This window comes from Strix aluco, chromosome 29 (genome assembly GCF_031877795.1).
Source record: "Strix aluco isolate bStrAlu1 chromosome 29, bStrAlu1.hap1, whole genome shotgun sequence".
NCBI lineage: Eukaryota > Metazoa > Chordata > Aves > Strigiformes > Strigidae > Strix > Strix aluco.
In genome coordinates, this window is record NC_133959.1 from 2,028,517 (window position 1) to 2,050,799 (window position 22,283).

Sequence of the window (22,283 nt, forward strand, 5' to 3'; positions counted from 1 at the left end):
ACAGGTCGGGGACAGAAACCCAACCCTGAGCAGCTCACGCTTGGCGTCTCCCGCTCCCCGCTGAGCCCCCGTGGAGCCCCCCCGGGGCTGGGTGCTGGTGCCGAAGCCCCCCCAGACTGTCAGCTCCGGGTGTGGGCAGGGGGTGCTGCCCAAAACACCCCCCAGGCTCATTTCATGGAGGAACCTCGTACTTCCCCCGCTGTTTATAGCTGCTGTTTCCGGCTGTTTCTTGCCGCTTTGGGCTCGGCTGCCGCCTCCTCGCTTGCCCGGCCGGTGAGCCCGGGGCTGGCCCCAGCCCTGCAGCGTCCTGGCCCAGCCCCGCACCAGCCGGGCGATGGGTCACATCCTGCACCCAGCCCAGGAGCTGGGGCACAGCCCCAAGAGCCTCCCGCCTCCGCTCCCCCAGCGTGACACCCCTCCCACAGAAATCCCCACAGCCGTTTCAATTAATTCTGTTTATTTCTTTTTTTTTTGTTTGTTTGTTTTTGTGGGTTTTTTTGAAGTACCGTACAAAAATCCTCTTACAGTAACAAATACTGGGTTTACATTAGTAAACATCAACAGAAAGAGCATAGAGAGAACTACTGCTGGTAACAAACAGCTGAAGTGGCGAGTTACTTATTATTGCATATACCTAGGAACTAAAATTACGCAGCCGCCGCATCCTCTCCGAGCAAAAAGCCTCCGGTGACACGAGAGCTCTCGGGGGGGGGTTTACGTGGAGCATCCCGAGCCGGGACATGGCGTGACAAGAGCAGGAACGGCCACGGGATGCGGGTGCGCAGCTCGGTTGGGGGCTCACGGGGAATTGGGGGGGGGTCACAAGCAGCAAAGCAGAGCCCAGAGCCTCGAAACACATCGTTACCGGGTTCACCCGGCGGCGTGAACACGAAGCGCGAGCGAAAGCATCAAAGGACAAATCACAACCAGCTTATTCGGGGGGCAGCGGGGGGCAGGGGGGGAGCTGCGCTGCAGGCAGGGAGCTCAGGGCTTGGGTTTCCACCTCTGGGGGAGACGGGGGAAAAGCTGCGTTTCAGGGAGCCAAGACAAGCACCGTCAGGGAAAGGCAGCGCTGGGGAAGGGCATTTTCCTCCTCGTTGTCCGCAGGACCCTCGAGCAGAGCCCTGCCGGGGCCGGGCCGCGGTGATGGGTGCTGGCAGGCAGGAACGGGCAGGAACGGGCAGTGCTGGGAGAAGCAGAGGGGTGACCATGACCCCCCCGCCGTGCTCACGCTGAGCTGCCCAAGCTCCTGCGGAGGAAGAGGCTCTGAGTGGGCAGCAGGAAGGGACAGCGCGGGGAGAAGAGCAGAAATTCAGCCAAAAGGATAAAAAAAACTCGCTGTCAAGAGAAGCTGGAATTTCCCCGGCCAGCGGAGCTGGGGTGAGCACCAAGCGAAGTGTTGACAGGTGACGGCTTGAAGCCGAGACTCTCCCCGATGCTTGACGGGGCTGGGAGCGAGTCAGGAGCAACCCCCCCGCCGCCCCAGGCAGGACCAGCCCCGAGCTCACGCTGGTGGGGTGGTGGGGGGAGGACGTGGACTCTGTGGGGCGAGGGGCTGGAGGATCCCACCTGCCTGCAGCCTGCCCCGCGGCGCAGGGCCGAGCACAGGACCAAGGCAGGACCAGTGCAGAGTCCCCAGGCTGAAAATGTGCCGCCATGACCCGCGTGGGAGCCTGGCAGAAAGCTTTGGGATGTTGGTGCGACCCCCAGGGTCACCCCACAAACCCTGGGGGGGGTCTCTGCAGAGAGAGCTCTGAGCCCCGGGCCTCCCTGCCCCACTGCCACGTGCTCTCACCTCACGTGTCCAAGCCCAAATTATTCCCTTAATTATCCCTGACAGCTTTTCTCAAGTGATCCCCAAAGTCAAACGCAGCCTCTCTGCGGCTCCCCTGACCCATCGCCTGCCCCTTCTGCGGCAGTTCAGCACCCAGAGCACCAAACACTGACAAACCAGAACCAAAAAAAACCACAGCCTGGAGGAGGCATGCAGAGCAGGGAACGGGGTCTGTACAGTCGAGCACAGCAGAGCTGCCACAAGCAACGGGAATGGGACGTTTGCTCCAGCAATCCCAGATCCAAAAGGATCTGGGGAGCGGCCCGGAGCGAGGTGAGGAGCAAAGCTGAGCGGGGGAGGAGGAGGGACGGCACCGTCCCCGACGCCGATGGCACGTCGAGGGCAGGATGCAGGCAGAGCAGGAGCACTCAGCACCCTGCAGAACTGCGAGTCGCAACACAAAACAGAAGCGGCAAAACCTACAGCATCCACCAGCCCGTCCTGAGGACGCAGCCTCCAGAAGGGAAGGAGCCTCTCCGGCAAATCAAGAGGACAATTAATGCTTTCTTCAAGCCAGGCAGACGGGATAACCCAGTCAAGAAAATACCACCACGACCTCAATTCTCAGCCTAGGTCCGGCTTTTAAAGCTCTTCCAGGGCCACCTCCGCTGCCCTCGAGCCCTCGGAACTCAGACACACCAAATCCCTGCCCGCGCCAGCCAGCCACGACGGGCAGCACGACCGCAACCGCCAGCTCTTTCACCCCAAGTCCCCGTACAGTACTCGTGATTATAAGTGCTTTGCATACATAGTTCGACATCATGCATATACGTTTCTATGCACTAAGGCCCTTGGCCCAGCGGAGATACCGTCCTCCTGCAGCAGACAGGTCCTTCATTTTGCGTAGGGCTCGTAGCGTGCGTCGGACTCCAGCTCCCTCCTGCTTCAGCCGGTAGGACCCGAGTCTGCAACAGCCTGGCCGGCTGCTGCCCACGCGCTTGCATATCGTAGTGGGAGTTCAGCAAACACCAGTACTAGGTAAGCAGCCGATTACGAAAAGAACCATATTTACAGAGCTACAGTTAGCTTCAACAGGTTACGTTTGCAGAGATTCACTGAAGACAGCCAGAAACAACGAGCTGTGCATCCCATAGATTCTGCCGGGAAAAAAACACGGGTACCAACACGGATTTCACAGCTTAGTTGGCACAACGAAGGCGAGAGATTCATCGCTAACCAGATCCTCCCTCCCCAGACAGCAACACTCGAGAGGTGGTTACAACATTAGGGAACAAAACGGTGAGGTGGGGCACGGCACGGAGCGGAGACCTCAGCCGAGAAGCCCCACGGAGGACGGGGTTTCTCTTTTTTAAGCAAGTCTCTGCACCGGAAAAGCAGCACCCCTCGTACCAGACACCACCGCAGCCTGCGAGATCGCCGAGGGAAGCGAGAGTGGAGGATGCACAAGCTCAACTGCTCAGCGGAGCCTCCTCCTCCTCTGCCTCCCTCCGGCATCCAGGCAGGGAGCCCCTTGCTCAGAGCAGAGCTCGGCCGGGGCGGTGACCGAGGACTCGGGAGCCAAGCTCTACAGTGATGCGTAGTGGGGCGACCTGCCAGCAAGAAGGGGGCTCTGACCTGCTTATCGGGGAAGGGGAGGGGGCTGTGCTCACCCCCAGCAATTCAATCACAACTGGATCCCACCTCCTAGAGGCTGGAGCCCACTGGGAATCAACAGCCCAGCCTTTTTGTCCCATCAGCAAGACACGGGTTTCAGCTACTGACCAAAAGGGACACCAGGAACGGTCACAGACATCTCAGAGGCTCTGGAGGGGCAGGAGCACAGAGACTCAACTATACAGGGTGCAAGAGTCCAGAGCCAGAAAGCAGCGCCCTGGGGAGAAGCTGAAGGCAGCTGTTGTGCTGTGCATGGGCTGCTCATCTGGCTGGTGGCTGGGAAAGGACCGGGTGAGCCAGCGTGACATTCAGGGAGTCGTTGTGCTGCACCAGGGACGTGTGCTTGTAGTGCAAGACCAGGTCCTTGAGGGAGGCGTAGAGGTTGTAGGGTTCAGCGAAGCCGTAGCCAGTCGCCGTTTTGTAGATCACGCAGTGCTTGGTGTCACCGTCCACCCTGCCGGGGAGACAAGGGGGTCAGCAGCAGGCTGGGGACATCACCGAAGCAGCCCAGAAATACACCTGGCCCTGGCAGGAGGAGCTGAGGCGGACGGGAGACCTTGGGGATGCCTCTGCCAGGCTCCAGCAAAACTGGAGAAGGGCAGAGGGAGGCGGGAGCGCGGCCCGCGCCACCCTCACCCCACCAGCTCTGCCTGGGGGTACTCACACCACGGAGCAGGCGTAGCATCCCTTCTGGCTGCTCTCGCGGATCAGGAAGGTGCCGTCCCGCTTGCCGCACAGCATCTCTTCTGCCTGCAAGCGGTTGATCTTCCCCACATACCACGTGCGTTCCTCGTGGTGGGGCAGCTCCTCCTCGTCATCCATCATGGAGTACTGGCTGCAAACGAGCAGAGGCAGGCTCAGATCCCCTCGGTTTGGGCACGTGGACTCCACACCTCCTCTCCCACCCTCATCACCCCTTCCAGCAGGGAAGATGTCCTCAGCTCCCGGGCAGGGAGACAGGACTTGCCCGCAGCCCCGCAGCAGAACCAGCCGCGCGTCCCACGCTCCTGCAGCTCCCCCCATCCCACAACGCGCGAGCAGGGACACTCACTCCTCCGTCTCGTTCTTGATGCCCAGCCACTCATTGATTTTCTTCTGCCGGGCACCCTTTTGCGTCAGCCACCTGGGGAAGGAGAGGCAGAGCTCAGCGCAGGCAGCGTGTCTGGCCTGTGGCGGCCGGGCCAGACCCCACTCGTGCAGCAATGACAGAATCCCAGAATCATCCGGGTTGGAAAAGCCCTTGAAGCTCCTCCAGTCCAACCATGAACCTCACCCTGACCGTTCCCAACTCCACCAGATCCCTCAGCGCTGGGTCAACCCGACTCTTCAACCCCTCCAGGGATGGGGACTCCCCCCCTGCCCTGGGCAGCCCATTCCAACGCCCAACAACCCCTTCTGCAAAGAAATCCTTCCTAAGAGCCAGTCTGACCCTGCCCTGGCGCAGCTTGAGGCCATTCCCTCTTGGCCTGGCGCTGGTTCCTTGGCTCAAGAGACTCATCCCCCCTCTCTGCACCCTCCTTTCAGGGAGTTGTAGAGGGCCATGAGGTCTCCCCTCAGCCTCCTCTTCTCCAGACTAAATCCCCCCAGTTCCCTCAGCTGCTCCTCATGAGATCACCAGAGGGCAGCAGCCGTCCCCTCGAAGAAACCGCCGTGCCCCGAGGCTGCACTGTGGGGCTCCCTCCTGCACCCAGCAGCCCACAAGCCGGTCCAACAAGCCCCAAAGCCCTCAAGGAGCCAGTTGGCTCCCAGGCCAGGCTGGGGGGGGGGCAGCAGGGCCCCAGTCCCAGCCCTCTGCGGGGGCAGGCACCACGTACACCAAATACTGGTCCCGCAGTTTGCGCAGCTGCATGAGGTCTGGCTTGAGGCTGTTCATGCGCTTGTCGATCTCCCGGTTCTCCGAGGCTTGTTTCTTCAGGTCCTGCTCCAGCTTCATCTTGCTGTCGTGGATTTCGGTGATGCGAGACTTGAGCTTCTCCGAGTTCATGAGGATCCTGGGAGAAAGAGGTGGGGGGGAGTTTAGGCTGTGAGCCAGAGCGGGGGAGGCAGAGGAGGCAGCCTGCCAGCTCCAGCCCACAGCACGCTGCTGGAGAGACAAGGATCGCGCATGCCTCAGCTCTGCGCTGGGCCAGGATGATCCTTCCAGCCCCCAGAGGCCTTCCCCGGGCAGGACAGGTCACCACTACCCCCCCGTCCTCACCGTTGCACCTCCTTCTCGTTGCCCTCCCGTCGGAAGCGCTCGATGTACTCCTTGCTACATTTCTCCTGCGTCTGACACTGCTCCTCAAAGATCTTGATCGTCTCGTTGAAGGCCTCGATCGCTGTCCTCTTCATCTGCAGCTCCTGAAAAGGGAGGGGAGAGCTGAGGAAGGTTTCTGCCCATTTGCATCCCCTTTTTGCCCCTCCCCGAAGCAGCACTGTCCTTGCTGCAGCCAAAATATCCCCCTCTTCAAAGACCCTTCTCTGGGGAAGTCCCCTCAAGTCCAGGAGCAGACAAAGGGGGCAGCGGGTGCCCGATCTCTGCTCTCTACGCGCAGCAGCTGCCGGCTGCCAGCGATCAGGGGATGTTGAGGCAGCCCGTGGGGCCTCTGCTCCCAACTGTGTTCAGTTTTGGGCCCCTCACTCCAAAAAGGCCATTGAATGACTCGAGCGTGTCCAGAGAAGGGCAACGGAGCTGGTGCAGGGTCTGGAGCACAGGTCTGATGGGGAGCGGCTGAGAGAACTGGGGGGGTTTAGTCTGGAGAAGAGGAGGCTGAGGGGAGACCTCCTGGCCCTCTCCAGCTCCCTGAAAGGAGGGTGCAGAGAGGGGGGAGGAGTCTCTTGAGCCAAGGAACCAGCGCCAGGACAAGAGGGAATGGCCTCAAGCTGCGCCAGGGCAGGGTCAGACTGGCTCTTAGGAAGGATTTCTTTGCAGAAGGGGCTGTTGGGCGTTGGAATGGGCTGCCCAGGGCAGGGGGGGAGTCCCCATCCCTGGAGGGGTTGAAGAGTCGGGTTGACCCAGCGCTGAGGGATCTGGTGGAGTTGGGAACGGTCAGGGTGAGGTTCATGGTTGGACTGGAGGAGCTTCAAGGGCTTTTCCAACCTGGATCATTCTGTGATGCTGTGAAGGGGAAGGCAGCGCCTGTGTACCTGGGAGGTGCGCGTGTACTCCTCATACAGCAGGTCGTACTCCCAGCTCTTGTCCTGATACTGCTGGTGATAAACCTTCAGCTGCTCCCCGACGGCTTCCACGCTGTCCTCTTTCACCACTTGGTCCTGCCAGAGGCACAGCCTCAGTCAGGACCTGCTCCTGCCCTAGAGCAGCTGGTCCCACAAAACCCCACCAGCCCTGCAGGAGGTCTGGCAGTCACCCCACAAAGCAACAGGAAAGGAGGGGGGTGGACGTTGTTGTCTACCAAAGGGCCAGGAATGGATGAGGAAACTGCCCCGGTTCCGGCTGCAGCCGCGTCCCTGCAGCACAGGCCTCACCTGCTGGTACTTGGAGATGGGGTAGAGCAGCCTGGTGTCCAGCTTGGCGTTGTACTGGGCGAGCGACTCGTGCCGGTAATGGGTGATGAGCTCCACCACCGAGCCGAAAGTCAGGGGCTCTGAGAAGCCATACTTCCCTTCCCGGTGAAAGATCTTGATCAGCTTGTTATTGCCTCCCTTCCTGCAGTGGGGAGGGCAGAGGAGAGGGCACTTAACCACCCCAGCACCCGACAGCAGCCCCAAGTGCGGGGACACGCATGGACCCCCCCACCCGGAGCTCTCGGGGGACGCCAGCGCCCTACCTGAGCGTCAGCGTGTACTCCCCCTGGATCTTGCTGGAGGCATCGCGCACCAGGAAGGTCCCATCCGGCGTGTCCCGTAGCTTCTCATTCACCTCCTCCCTGCAAGGAACAGGATCGTCATGGCCTGGGAGGTGCAATCAGAGCTCCCCTAGGTAATAACTCCATGGACAGGGCACCCAGGACGTGAGCTGCCAGCCCCCACCTTACCGAGAAATGTCACCCCAGTACCACTCGGCGTCCTGCAAGGGCACGCTGTTCCCGTTGGCCAAACTGGCTGCACTGGGCTTTGGCTTAGGCGGTTTTGGAGGCAAAGCTGGAAGGGAAGGAGGGTTGAAGCAGGGTGGGTCTGAGTCCCAGCTCCCCACAGGTAATCCCTTGGAATGTTGGGGCCCCCTCCCTGCTGTGACTCTCTGGGGAAGCCCCCTTGGCTGCCACACTGCCAGGAGCTGCTCCAGGCACATCTACGGCAGCAGATCACAGAATCACAGAATCCTCTTGGTTGGAAAAGCCCTTGAAGCTCCTCCAGTCCAACCATGAACCTCACACTGACCGTTCCCAACTCCACCAGATCCCTCAGCGCTGGCTCAACCCGACTCTTCAACCCCTCCAGGGATGGGGACTCCCCCCCTGCCCTGGGCAGCCCATTCCAACGCCCAACAACCCCTTCTGCAAAGAAATCCTTCCTAAGAGCCAGTCTGACCCTGCCCTGGCGCAGCTTGAGGCCATTCCCTCTTGTCCTGTTGCTGGGTCCTTGGCTCAAGAGACTCATCCCCCCTCTCTGCACCCTCCTTTCAGGGAGTTGGAGAGGGCCAGGAGGTCTCCCCTCAGCCTCCTCTTCTCCAGACTAAACCCCCCCAGTTCCCTCAGCCGCTCCCCATCAGACCTGTGCTCCAGACCCTGCACCAGCTCCGTTGCCCTTCTCTGGACACGCTTGAGTCATTCAATGACCTTTTTGGAGTGAGGGGCCCAAAACTGAACCCACTCATCGAGGGGCGGCCTCACCAGTGCTGAGCACAGGGGTAAGATCCCTTCCCTGTCCCTGCTGGCCACGCTATGGCTGATACAAGCCAGGATGCCATTGGCCTTCTTGGCCACCTGAGTACACTGCTGGCTCATTATCAATCAACCCCCCCAGGTCCCTCTCTGACTGGCAGCTTTCCAGTCACTCCTCCCCAAGCCGGTAGCTGCTGGGGGTCTCGAGATGAGCGTCTCGAGCCGGCCTCCAGGCACAGCTGGGCTACAGAAACGCTCTCAGCAACCCACTCATGGGGGCAGAGACTCCACAACCACAGAGCACAAACGCCAGCGCTTCGGGCGCCAAGGAAGGGGCATCTCAGTACCTGGAGGCAACTGTTCTGGCTCCAGCTCCTTCGTCTGCAGAAGCATCTCCAAAAACAGCGCGGAGAAGTCAGGGCTCAGCTCTGGGCTGCAGGGAGAGAGGAGCCAAATAAGAGCAGTGGTTGTGGGGGAGAACTTGGCACTGCTCCCGTGCCCGCGGGGAAAGGGGCAGCCGCGGTCAGCTGGTTCAGCCCAGCTGCCAGATCCCAGGCTGACACAGAAGCAAGAGCTCTGCCGCGGCTTTGAGTCCCACCTCTGTGTGCTGCCAGCACTTTAATCCCACGGGCAGCGAGGCAGGGGCTGCGGGCAGACCTGCTGTTACAGGCTGGACTCCTCGTCCTGGCAGGCACAGCGGCCGACGCTCGGTACACGGCTGGAACCCGAAAGCCTCACGTACCTGGCGCCAGGCAGCCGGAGGAGAAGGGGACCAAAGATCTCTCCCAGGGCGCGAGGGTGGAGGCTGTTGCTCTCGGCCTGCTGCGATACCTTCCCCAGATGCCGGAGCAGGAACTGCAGGGTGAGCGTGTTCTGGAGTGGGACCGCAGGCGACTCCAGGGCCAGCAGCAGCTGCTTCCGGCAATTCTCCGGCTGGGGGATCTCTGGGGAGAGAACAAGACACGATGGAAGGGCTGGGACAGCCGACACCACTCTCCACACTCCGGCCGTGTCACAGCGTGGGAGCGCTGTCAGCAGCGGGGGCCGTGGGCCAGACCCCATAGGGACAGGATTTATTTTAATACGCCAAAACGCGTCCGTCCCGCCCAGCCGCCCGTTTCCAGGGGAGGCCCTTACCCTGCAGGACACGAAGGATGTCTCCGTGCACCGACACCGGCACCACGGGGGAGGGCAGGTCCTGCAGGTAACCTCGCAGCGCCTCGCCCAGGGAGTGCACGTCGAAGGGCTCCAGGTCGCCCAGGGTCCAATCTGACGGGGCACAGATTTCCCATGGCACGGGGGCACCCAGCCGGCAGCTCCAGCACCCGGCCCGGAGCCCATCACACACCACCCAGCCAGCTACCCCGGGACACGGCACCACGAGGGAGCTCACAGGACAGAGGGTGCCTGGAATTGCCCCCTGCACCCCAGAAACAAGCTGGCTCTGGGAATTCAGACAGGTCCCCCCACCCTGGGAGGGGGTAGAGGTCATTTTGGGTGCCCACACCCCGAGCCCTGCCACAGGAATCCTGGACATGCATGACTCGGGGAGAGTTTTATTCCCTGTGTTGTAGAGACAAGCACAGGCTGAGCAGCCACAAGCTGAACCCAGCGGGGAAAAGGTCTCCCTTGAACCAAGGCGCAGGCTGTGGGGGCAGGCACAGCCTGTCCCGAACGCAGCGTGGCCAGAGGTGACAGCACCGCATAGTTGGGGTTTGCAAGAACATCTGCGGAAGGGGACAAGCCAGCACGGGGCTGGATGAGGCCCAAGCCCAGCCGAGAGGCAGACAGCTCCGCAGGCTCCCCGGCAGAGCCATCAGCTGCTGGCACAGCAGAGCCAAGGCTCCAGCCACCAAGCTGAGCTGAAAGATCCTCCCCTGCTTATTAGTGGCGTGACAGAGCCAGAGAAGCCTCCGCCAGCCCGTCAGCAGGGCACCCCGAGAGCGGGGCACCCCGAAGAGACGGCAGGAGGCGAGCCCAGGGGTCACTCGTTGGCCTGCGAGTCTCCGAGCTGGTGCCACGTCCCTTTGCTCCAGCCCAGGGATGGTGGCAGGAGTGTCCCCCCCTTTTTCCCATCCCTTCCACGCGGGACGGGGACGTGTCGGGACGGGGACAGCCCAGCCCCACAGGCAGCGTGCCGGGAGTCAGGAACTGCCGGGGACAGGCGAGCCTGGCCTGGATTGCATTACTGCTGGCGCTGTCACATCCACTAATCTCCTCCATCTGAGCCGATTCGCCTCCTCACCACGCCGAGCTGGTTCTTACCGGTTCTCAGCGCTTGCCGCAGTTCGGAGCCAGATGTCCTGTACAACATCTCGCCGTCTAACCCTGCGGAAGCGGGGACGCTGCTCTGAGCTGCGAGCTCTGCTGCTCCCAGCGCACGCACCGTTTCGCTGCCAGCCCGGCGGGCCGATGGCTGCGGCACGGTTAACCAGGCCTGGATGGGGTCCAGCCCAACCCCCTCGGCCCCCAGGACTCCCAGTTCAGTGGCCCCACGGCACAAATCCCAGCTGGAAGCGCTTCCCAAACCCCAGCACCCACGTGGGGCGCGCAGGCGTCCTGCGTGCAGACCCAGCGCCCTCACCCCAGGCCTCTGCGCAGGACGGCGCAGCGGGGTCAAGCCCGGCTCAAGCCCAGCTTAAGCCAGGGAGGAGCAGGAGGGCCTCCCCTCCTGCAGGCAGCTGCGTCCTGCACGTCCCACGGAGCTCGGTCCAACGCCAACAGCTTTTAAAGACAGCTGCCTCCCCCTCTGCCCTCACTGGGGGGTTTTGGGGGGTATCAGCCCCTCAGTGCTCAGCATCCCCCCTTACCTTTCTTCTCAATAGCTTCCACCAGCTTCACCAGCAGCGGCGGTGCAATCTCCGGAGGGCTGAACTGCTCCTGCAAGTCTGGGAGAGGAGACCCTGGGGGGGAGAGAAGGGGTCAGCCCCAGCTCAGCCCCCAGCAGACGCTCTGCAGCAGAGCCGGGCTGGGGCACAACCAACGCTGCTCCCAACGGCAGCGTCCGAGGGCGAGGCAAACCGTGGCCACTGCTGTGAGGCCACGGCCCACGCAAACCCAGCACGGAGGCTGCAGGGAACCCACGAGCTGGCCCACAAACTGGCACGGCGCTTTTTTGAGCCCAGCCTTGCCCTGAGCCCCTGCCCTGGGGTGTGCACAGGGGATCCCCACTGCTCCCTGCAGAGGCTGAGAGGCAGCACCTATCTCTGTGGGGACCCCCGGCACCCCCGCGCAGGGGTGACCAGGGCTCCCAAAGCTCAGGCTGGGTTTGGTCCCTGCCCAGCCCGGGGGCTGCGCAGGGCTGGTGGAGAACGGCCAGGGAGCTCACTCGCGGTGGTGAGCTGTGATTAATCCAGCGATTCAGACAGAACGCCATGTCAGCAAATTCCTGCCCTTGATTGCTCGTTTAACATGGAAACCAGCCCTCTGCCTCCCCCTCCCCGCGAGCCCACAGCCTCCGCGCAAGCTGGAACAGGGCGCAGACAGCCAGTGGCACGGGACTGGGGTCCCCCCCTTCCTGGGTAGGGGGGGAATCTACGGCCCCACATTGGGTGGCATTTCACTGCCAGTTCCAGAAAATCTTGAGGTTCTGGCTCCGGGCACCCCTGTTCCCCTGCGCTGGAGGGGTGACGCATGCCGGGGCAGGAGCACGCAGGCCCGGCCGGGCAGCTGCCAGCGGGAGATTTGCCGAAGGACGAGCAGTGCCAGGCCCCGTCTCGCTTCCAACTGAGCACCAGCCGGTGCAGGAGGCTCCTCCGGGCTGGTCCAGAGCACCGGGCAGCCCCTGTGGGGAGCCCACGGTGGGTGAGGACACTCAGCACGCTCCGCTCTGGGGAAGGCAGAGCCAAAAGGCAGCTCCCCGTTGCGAAACACGACTCTGTTATCGCGGATCTGACCCGAACTCGCCCGGTGTGGTCTCACCACGAGGCGCAACAAGCTGAAACTCTGCACCGGGCTGAGCCTCCTGCAGCCATGGCGCGGAGGGGAGACGAAGCAGCTCGTGTCGGTGCAGCTGCGGAAAGGGGAGCAAATGGGGCAGGCACCCAGCAAGGGCCTGTGCTGCTGAGGAGGCAGGGCGGGGGCAACCCCCCACCAGAGAGAGCCCCTGGGCACGGGAAGGGGCCCAGCGTGGTGCTGGTCAGGGTGGGGAAGCTTGAGGCAAGCTGCCAGGCTGGCAGCTCCAAGCCTGACCCTTGGGAAGGGCTGAAGGGAGAGTAAATACTGGTGCTGCCCACGTGGCCTGGCCCGGAATGTGCTGCTTCAGCAGGCAGCAGCTTGCCTTTTTTTATCAGGCAGCCTGTGCCGGAGCCAGCAGCAGCTCCTGAGCCTGCCGGGCCTCCGGGCTGGGCTGCCGTGAACAAGGCTGCTCACAGCACGGCCGGGGCAGCTGCGGAAATATTTCCGAGCCGCATTTTCCGCTTGCGTTCTCTGCGGAAGGCAAACACCAGCAGCTCGTAAATTCACCGGTAGAAAGAGCTGGGTCTGCGAGGCCGGTCGTGCGTGATGGCCGTGGCACCGGCCCTGCTCCACGTGTGACACTGGGGGGGGCTCAGGGATCCCTGGACAGGACCCGGGAAACAGGGCAGAAACGCCACCGGCTGTGAGCCTCGTGGGGCAGCCAGGAGACGTCTCTGCACCTCCCAAAGCGCAGACCACGAAGAAATAACACGGGCTTGGCTTAAATACAGTTTCTCAGTTGCAAAAATGTGTCTCCCCACCAACATCCCAGCAGGCTGCGTGTAAAATGGCCTCGGGCGTTTGAGTTGCCACGCTGCAGGCCCCGGCTGCGCCCAAGGTGGAGGCTGGCCGTGGGGATGCACCCGCTGGGGACAGGGCTGGACCCTCCCCGCGTGCCCCGGCACCCGATGCCCGGGCAGGTCGCAGACAGGCTGGCTTTTGGTTTCTTTCCCAACCGCGTCTTTTCTGTGTGGCAGGAGCTTTGGCACGTATCTTCTTCCACATCCCAAAGATCCCCACACCCCTCGCGCAGGGCAGCGGCTTTGACCACCCAGACACGCCTCCAGCAAGCCCCGCTTGAGAAGAAGAGGAGCAGAGAGCCCACGAAGGCATAAATACAGCCCCCGAGGGAGCACAGGGCTGGATGCAGGCAAGGCCGACGCATCCACCGCAGAGCATGTCCCAGGCTCCCAAGGGGAGCTGCTTTCTTGGAAAGGCAGGTTGCGAGTGGGATGACTCAGGTCAGCGGCTCTCGCTGCCAACCCAAACGCACGGCCCGGCTGCGTTCCCACCCTGCGGAGACGATTCCCGGGGCCGCCCCTCCGGCTCCAGGAGGATGGGAGGCAGCTGTGGGAAGCTGCATCAGCCCCCACCACCCTGGTTTCTGAGATGGGGGCTCCTTTCCATTCTTTAAGACCCCAGAGGTGTTTCACACAGCTAGAAGCATCTGATGGGATAGCCGTGGCTTCCCAGGCAGGGAGGGATGGGGAGGACGCAGGACGGCCAGCCGGAAGCGTGCTCTGATGCCCACCAGCTCCTGCTGCTGACCCTACACCTCCTGTGTGCACCAGCACGAGTTCTTCTGCGAGGCACGAGAAGGCAAAGCGTGGCTATCACCCCTATTTGCCATCTTGGAGCACCTGGGGGCTGCTGAGCCCCTTGCCACAGGGTTTAGTGCCCAGGAGCAAAAACAAAAAAAATAGGCAAAGAGAAGGCAGCTGCCGCAGCTCTACAGGCAGCGCTGAGGCACGGGGCTCTCCCAGCTCCCAGAGCGGGTCCGTGCCAAGCCCAGCGCCGGCTGGGAGGCAGCCGCAGGTGCAGGACGGCTCATGCCCTGCCCGAGGGCGGCCGCCCAGCCCCAGCGAGAGCTCCGCGATCCGCAGCGAGGGACGGGTGCCAGGCAGACAAGCAATTAGCTCCAGTTCTCGGAAATACTCTTTTAGACCCTGACTTTTCTCCTCTTGCCCAGAGACAAGTAACTGTGTGTCTCAGCAGGGCTGAGCGGCTCTTGGCAGGGAGCAGTGCCCCGGGCACTCCAGAATCAGAGGCAGGGAGGTGGCTGGGAGAGGTCAGGACTTTTCCTAAAGGGAGGGAGTGGGGCAAAACCCTCAGCAGAGCAGGGAGAGGGACTAAGGACCACAGGGGTCCTGGCTGATTGCAGGCCAGAGAGGAAGAAAGATCTTGGAGATGTAAAAGCGGGACAAGGCTCGCCCCAAGAATCTCTGCTGAGCAGATGGATAAGCTGGAGGAACAACGTCCTTTTCTCTCGGCCAGGACTGAGCGTGAGCCCACAACCCCCAGGCAACTCGACCGTGCTGCTGCTGGCAGGGCAATCTGGTGCTGCCGAGCCGAGGGCTTCACCGCTGTCCTGCCAAGCCACTCACCCCCCCCCCATCTGCCACACGCCGCGCAGAGGTGTCTCGCAGCAACCGGCAGGCAGCGCGGCTTTACCTTGCTCCAGAGCCTCCTGCAGCCGGCAGCCGCTGGCCCCCGGCGTTGCGGGCAGGGGTCTCTGCACTCGGGGCCGGTGCGAAGGGACGGAGATCTTCACGGGCCCCACGTACTCCACGTAGGTGCCGGGAAAGTCGCCCTTCTGCTTGGTTCGCTCGTTGACGCCCAGGATCCACCCGATCTGATTGGGGGTCTGCTCATCCCCGTCTTTGAAGCCCAAGGCTTGCAGGGCCCCCTTGCTCACCACCAGGATGTCCCCAGGCAGCAGATCAATGTCCTCCTCGCGCTCCTTGCGGTAGGGGTAGAGCGCGCGGTACTGGAACCCATCGGTGCTGCCCATTCTCTCTGCTGAGGGGAGAACGGCTCTGAACAGCGAGGCAGCGTCTTTCGGGCGGGAGAAGAGGGATCTCAGAGGCAGCTCTCCCCCATCAGCACTCTAAATGTCTCTGCGTGAACCAGCAGCCCAGCAGCCTGGTCCGGGGTGCCCCGGCGCGCTTAGGTGCAGCCCCTTTTCCTTAGCTTGAAACCACGATTCAACCAAATTATGGAGCAAAGGGAGAAGGAGACAAACATAATCCAGCACTGGTGAGCGGGCATGCAGCAAAGAAACGGGAGATCAGGGTCTGCTTCACCAAAAAAGAAGCAGGTTTCTTGGAGTCCGGGGGGCAAAAGCACGGTGCGCTTCCAGCCCAGAACGGCGTGGCATGCTACGTCTCCCTTCCCAGTGCCTGCAAAGAGAAAAAGACTTGTCACTGCACAGCCAGGCACCCCACACCCTCCCGAGACGCCAACATTCAAACTAGGGGTTCATTTGAGCAGCTGAGAGAGGCAGGACTCGTTTCTCTCCTACCTACCAGCTAATGCTGAGCCCTGGATCCAACCAGGACATGCTAATACCAATTTACACTCCCAAAAGCCAGAGAGGAGCCAGCGGCTGCGGGCAGAAATGCCACCTCCTCTCTGCTACAGTCAGGCACCAGCTCTGCATCTTAAAGAGGTTCACTCCTGCTTCTTCAGCTTACCCTCCTCGCAGCACTTATGCAAACAAGAAGACAACAAGTGGGACAAAACAGCCTTTATGCAGGAACTTTTGCATACAGAAAAGGGTGACCCTGCAACCACCAGCTGGAGGCCCTGAATAGGAGCAAAACAAACAGATTTAACCTCTTCTCATTAAATTGATTAAATTTCACAGTTCACCTTTACATCTCGCTGTGCAATCCCCCACAAAGTCATTTTCTGAAGGTAGCTGCCCACAAATGTAGGTTAACCAAGCTTTCAGCGAAAGGCTTTCGAGATGCTTTGCCATTCCCACAGAGCAGCACTTCAAAGCTTTGCTCTGAGCAAAGTAAATTTTTGAACTTTTCAAAAGCAGCAACAGCATCAAGTGCGGGCACGGGTTCTTTTTGCAGAGATGGAGGTGAGAGGAGTTAAAATAATCTTTAGAAGCCTTCAAGTCTGCTGAGAGCTGCTAACTGCCTTTCAGCTATTCAGAGAGAAATTGAAGAATATGCTGCCTCTCCTGCCCAGAATTCCACCAAAAAGAATAAACCTGGGTTATAACATGTTGTTGAAGGGATGTATGAGCTGGGGCATTCCCACCAGCCCAGCACGTTCTCTTTTCCCATCCCCTCCCGGCTGCACAGGCCAGTTTTCCACCTCCCCCAGGCAAATCCCAGCGTCCTGGTTCCCGCAGCCACGGCTGCAACCAAGGACCAGACCTACAAGGCACCGGGGCAGCCAGAAACCAGCCTTCCCAGGGAAGGCCTGCTGAAACGCTGCAGGTCCTATTAACAGCTTGAGCTGTTTTGGCCCAGAAACCACCAAACCCAGCTCAAACTCTTGAGTCTCATCTGAAAACTATTAGCGAGCAGGAAGGCGCTTTTCAGGGCTGCGGGAGCCTCTGCGGAGGGAGGCGAGGAGGCGAAGGGAGCCAGGGCACCCTTCCCAGCGGGGTCAACACACAACCAAGCACGGCACGGAGCCAAGGCTGCTCCGACCGCTGGTTGGACTCTGTGAGAGGCACTAATTGTTGGTGATCTGCAGTATTTCAGAATAACCCTTTCGGGCCAGCAACACGTTAACAGTTCACATCAGCTACAAACCCTTCTTCCCTCCCGCACGGGCTACCACCCCTGCACGCTACCAGAAAGTCTGAGATGGGTGCGAGTCGCCCGAGAGAAGCCAGCTTTGCCTCTCCACAGCCAGGCTCTCCAGCCCAGCCCCACGCTGCGGGCTCCGTCCCTTGACAAAGAGGAAAGGCACAAAAAGGCCATGGCACGTAAAACCTGCGCAGCAGCCAGGGCCTGCGCTAGTTGCCTGAGCTCGGGCAAGTGTCCCAGCTGGGCTGTCTTCGCCATGAATGAGCAGGCGCTGCCCTTGGGGAGGTAAGACACTTGCAGCCAGGCTCCGGTGGGTGGGGAACAGGATTGAGCCTGATCTGGGTTGCTGGAGAGCTTCTCCAGAACTCCAGAAGCAACATCAGGCCGCAGAACTCCCAGAGAAACCTTGGGGACAGGGGGGGTTTGCAGGAGGAGCAGCACATCCCAGCAGAGCCGCTGTGCGAGCTCCCACCGTGCTGGGATGGCGGCCGCAGGGAACTCGCAGCGGAGCCCGCGTTTCTCCAGTCCAACCAGCCCCAGCCAGGAAAATATTACTTCATAATCCAGAGCATAAAGAGAGATTTATGACCAGGCTCACTGCCTGCCCTCGCCCCTCTGAATGCTGCCTGTCAGGGTCCGATGGAACCGAGTCGACAGCGCCGGGGGCACTGCCTGACTGCCAAGGGCCCGCGCGGCCGCTGCCTGCTGGGAAAGACGCCGGCAGCTCCTGCTCCTCCCGGAGCGGACAGACCCCATAACGTACCCAGAGACAGCAGAGCCCAAACCCAGCGGGGTCGATGCTCCCCTGAAGGCACCTCCCCAGCTTCCACCCGCAGATCCCAGCCCCGACTCCAGGCGCCTCAGACAAGCCGGTGCAGCTGAAGAGGCTGGAAGGACAGAACGCTCAGCCCTGGCAAACTCGTTCAGTAGCTTTTAAAAGCAGACCTGCGTGGAGGGGTGGGAAGAGGAGAGTCGTTCTGGAACACTGAGTCTCTCCAAAGAGCAGGTCCCGCAGCTCCTGCTCTGTCAACTCCTTCCAGCCTCCTTCCCTGCGGTGGGAACGCAGAGACGCAGCTCTGTGTCACCCTGTTCTCCGCGTCCCAGTGGGTCACTGGGCACGTAAAAAAACCCCAGAAATAACTTAGAATCAGCCCGGTCCTGGAGCAGCCTCACCTGCCTTCCCTGCGCTCAGCCCCTATGGGGATCAAGTACCCACAAACTGGGGCGAGGAGGCCCCCAGGAAACCCAAATCCACATGGTTAACGCCGGTGCTCTCCTCTCCAAGGGAAACACTCGTCCTCTGTCCTGCCACGGACGCGCCGAGCGGCTTCCCGGGCTGAGCTGTGCGTGCGGGACGCGGTCAGGAAAGCTCTGCGCCCCACAGAGAGCAGCTGACCGAACTGGCGTGTCTCTGGGGAGAGGGAACACACATTTCCCCCGAGCCCTGGAACAGCTCTTTGGAGGGAAGGCGAGTTGGGGAAGGCAGCGCTGAGAGCCCGGGACACGCACGAGCCTGTTGGCTGGAAGCACACGGAGCCGGGGCTCTGCGTGTGCAGGAGAGAGGGAGCAGCTTGCCAAAAGATTTCAGCTGGGCCCGGCTCCAGGTTCGCTCGGCTCACGGAGAGGAACCTCGTGTGTCCGCGCTGGCGAGCACTTGCTTAGGCTGCTCTGAAAATCCCATGCATCAGACTTCTAAATACCTTTGGTAAATCTCTCAGTGCCCAGAAACAATCCCCCGATTCATTAACTGCTGTCAATACTTTCTTTGTTTAATACATGGGTTTGAAACAAAAAACACATTACAAGTCTTTTTGTGTGTGCCCAGCACATAAATAAAAGCATCTTAACGTTTTAAATGTGGTTCCTGTGCTTTTTAACCCAGTTCCAAACGCAGTTCAAAGTGCAGCTTGACTTGAAGCGAGACTGAGCGTTACTTTCCCTCCAGTGAGGCAAAAGAATGCATAAAAATATTTAAGAGAAGAATATGCTTACAACGATCTACACAGCTCAAGTCTTTCCAAGTTACATCGGATCCTTAGCGAGCAAAAAACCAACAAATCAAGTTTTGAACAGCAGAATGCTACATGTTAGTGGATGACAAACAATGAGAACAAACCTTTCCTTTATTAAAGGCAGAAAATAGGACAATGCAACCAGGGATGGAACTAAAAACGGACACGGGACCGCCTGCCACATCGAGCCCTAGCGTGACAACTGCCGCTGCACCGAGTCTTGCGCAGCCGGGGCAGCTCTGGCGGCCTCACACCCCGCCGGAGCTGCAGGAGCCGGCGGTGCCGAGCACGCTGTGGGTCACGCTGTGCCCACGGGCAGCACCGGGGCAGAGAGGGCGAGAGCTTGGCAACCCCTGGTTTATAATTTGGGACAAAGAGCACAGCAATCCCCTGCGCTCCCGGGCAGCTTCCTGAGCCGGCTCCCTCCCCGGCCCTGCCGAAGAGGCCGAAGGACGACTCGCAAAGCTTGAGCCACGAGCGAGGCCGCGGCGGAGCCGGCAACGCCACGACGAGCTGCGGAGGAACGAGCCGGGCGAGCCCACGGGGAGCTGGCGCGGGCGGGAAGCGGAGCTGGACACGCTCCCCCGGGGAAGCGGCCGGAGGAGTGGGGAGAGCCGGAGCCATGCCGGGGGCTCACGCTCCCGGGCTGGCGATGGCCACGGCGCTGCCAAGCCGGCTGGTATTTCCCTCCAAACAGGGAAAAGCAACAGGGGAGGCGAGTTATGCCGTGAGCCGAGCCTAAGCCAGGCCTGCTGTCCTGAGAGCGACTGCACCAGGGCAGAGGCACCGGGCAGCTGAGGCCATTTTCACCTCTTTTCTCACCAAGAAATGTCTCCCATGCAGCTGGCAACAAAGCCCAAGGAGTAGCAGCATCCTGCCCACGGCCACCAGTTGCCCTTTGCCAGGGGTACAGAGCATTTACTGCTTTAAATATTAAATATTTTGCTTTATTCGCTGAAGCCCAAGGAAGTGAAGGAATATCTGAAACATTTCACTGAAAAAGTAAATGTTACAGTTAGCAGGGACCCGAGTAGCCTAATAAATCCCTGCCTTGGATGACCGATACCTTCCTCATTTTTGAGAAACAACTGGAGGTCTCAGCAACCTCCTCCTCAAAGGCTGGACAGTCTGAGAACGCCTCAGGAAATCTGCAACTCTACTCCGAGACTTCTCTCACTGTCTGGAGGCTTCTCCTGATGTCAGACTTTCTTGCTACACTTGAAGCTCGTCCTGTCTTACCCACCTCAGAAACTTTCTCCTCCTCCCTGCAAGAGCCTTTTACTTGGCCAGAGACTTTTACATGCACCCTGTACCAGCACCATCGCCTCACTCCAGGCTCCCTTTACACCAGCCCCCAAGCAGCAAGAACACACTACTTCCATTTTAGGAGCATTCACGGGGCTGAGTTTAGGGACTTTTTTCAGAAATAAACCCAGGAGCTGTACTTTGGCTACTTCCCTCAAAAATTACAGTTCTAAAAAAACTGAGTACATAAAAAAAGAAAAAAAAAATCCAACTGCTCTTGCTAACTTATCTGCTTAAAATCACATTCCCTGGGGTATTTGGAATTTATACGACAATTTATTAGCAGCTCCGCACAGCACAGCAATCGCATGAAGTAGCCTACAAGGTGAGAAGTAACCACGTTAGCAGGCCAGCTTTATTCGGCTTGAGACCTTCCAACTTGAGAAATCCACTGTCCCTTCCTCTGTTTGCTTTTTATCTTCCATTACTCGGTTCCTTTAGCTCCAAGCTGCGGCTCCAGATATTCCCAGAGGAATTAAAAGAGCCCTCGATATTATAAATACTCTTTTTCATTGTAAACACACCCCAGCACTCGGAGCAAAGTGCCGGAGCTCTGACATGGCTCCAAACTGGCTCCGCAAACCACTCTGCTCCTCACCACATTCCAGCTGAGCCGCGGTTTCTCTTCCAACCCAGAGCTTTTATCCAGCGAGACCCAACTGCGGGCAGAAAGGATTTTCCTGTGTGCTTAAAACCTTGTTATAGCGAGTTAAAAAAACGAGGGTTTGGGGCAGCGATCACCTTTAGGAGGACCGAAGCCTTGCCGCGAACCGCACAGACGGACTGAAGCACGATCTGCCCATGTCAGAGGAGAGAGTCACCAAAGAAACCAAACCATGGCTTGGACTTTCCCACATCATGGAAGAGTCGATGACTAGAGCAGAGGCCAACCCAGCCTCGGGGACACACCAGCCCTTCGCATGTTAGGGAAGGGCGGGGGAATGGCCAGGAAAGCAGTGATTTAGGCTATATTTACTCAGCTGTCTCCATTCTCTGCTCTCACAGAGAAAGTCACAGGGCCAGTTCCCCAGTGGCTTTAAGAGCTACTCGGGAAATAAAAGCCGTGCATTAATGGGGAGGAGAGGCAGCCATTCCTCCGCCGCGCTGGGTGCCGAAAGGCGCGATGCTGGTGCCGCTCCAGCTCTTCGCGGCTCCCGCAGAGCTCATTTTAGACAGGTTTTCCCCCAGGTTTTATTGCCCGTTGGACGCAGACCCTCAGTTTGGGAGGTACGTGACCATGGGAAGCTGCTTCTTCAAGGGGCCGATAAACGTCCCCAGGATTGGAAGAGACACAGAGCACAAACCTCACTGGGAAGAGCGGGGGCTGACCACCGTCCCAGAGCCAGGGTTTGGGGGCAACTGTGTCTAGAGATGGCAAAGCTCGGACTCCGACACATCCAGAGGGCCAGGGGCGTCCTTGGGCCACTCAGCCCCAGCCCGGGGTCTGCTGGGTTAGAACCGCAGTGGGGCCAAGCCGCGGCGGGGCAAGGGGCCATGGCGGTGGGGCTGAGCCCCCAGCCCAGGCTGGAGCCGTACAGCCCTGACAGGCCGCTTCCCTCCAGCTCTGCCCCCCAGTGAGGGTGCCCAGGACCCCCGGCAGGGGGGGGCTGCACCCTGCCAAGGGTGGGGGGGTCCCTGCACCGGCCCCGCTGCAGGGGGAATGGCGCAGAGGTGCCCGTGGTGCTGGGGATAGAGATAGCCTGGGGGGAGCGGGGCGGGGGGGTGCAGCCTTTGCACAGCGAGGGGACAGGGACAGCCCTGGCACCACGGGGCGGGGGACACCCAGCGCTGACACAGGGGACCTGCCCTGGCACCTCGGGGCGGGGGGGACAGGGCCAGCGCGGGGGTGGCACGGCCCGGGGCGGGGGGGTGACACTGCCCTGGCAGCGGGGCACCCCGCGCTGGCACCACCGGGAGGGGGACGGGGACATCCCCGGTGCTGCCCCCGGGGAAGGGACAGAGGCTCGGCGCGGGGGGGCCCGGCGGGCTGCTCCCACCCAGGGCCCCCGGGGCGCCTCACGCTGAGGGGGCCGCGCTCCCCGCGGGTCCCGGCGCCGGCCCGCCCGGCGCTGCCTCCGCTCCCGATCGCGGCCTCCCTCTCCCCCGGCCCCGGCCGCTCCCTCCCCCGGCCCCGTCCCACCTCTCCGCCGGCCCCATCCGCCGCCGCTCGGCTCCAGCCCGCTCCTGCCTCCCAGCCCGGCGGCAGCCTGGGAAAAGGCCCGAACGCCGCCGGAACGGCCCGAACCCG

At 60.8% G+C, this 22,283-nt stretch overlaps 1 protein-coding gene across 1 annotated transcript; it reads right to left on the reverse strand.

Moving 5' to 3' along the window:
* Positions 1-440: 440 nt before the first annotated feature.
* Positions 441-22,283, reverse strand: PIK3R2 (phosphoinositide-3-kinase regulatory subunit 2). Its single transcript, XM_074808701.1, has 16 exons — positions 22,176-22,283; positions 14,617-15,344; positions 11,019-11,111; positions 10,474-10,536; positions 9,346-9,477; positions 8,951-9,152; positions 8,556-8,641; positions 7,423-7,528; positions 7,216-7,314; positions 6,914-7,094; positions 6,575-6,700; positions 5,646-5,788; positions 5,263-5,439; positions 4,500-4,571; positions 4,113-4,283; positions 441-3,902 (listed from the first exon to the last, which is right to left on the reverse strand). The coding sequence occupies exons 2-16, from the start codon at positions 14,954-14,956 to the stop codon at positions 3,710-3,712; spliced, it is 2,184 nt and encodes a 727-aa protein (XP_074664802.1). The 5' UTR covers positions 14,957-15,344; positions 22,176-22,283; the 3' UTR covers positions 441-3,709.

Excerpts from the sequence above, each read along its gene's own strand:
- PIK3R2 (XM_074808701.1), bottom strand. The coding sequence starts at position 14,956 with ATGGGCAGCACCGATGGGTTCCAGTACCGCGCGCTCTACCCCTACCGC. Across the intron at positions 11,112-14,616 it reads GCAGGAGGCTCTGGAGCAAG|GGTCTCCTCTCCCAGACTTG; the intron begins GTAAAGCCGCGC and ends TCTCCCCCCCAG. Across the intron at positions 4,284-4,499 it reads ATCAAGAACGAGACGGAGGA|CCAGTACTCCATGATGGATG; the intron begins GTGAGTGTCCCT and ends GCTCGTTTGCAG.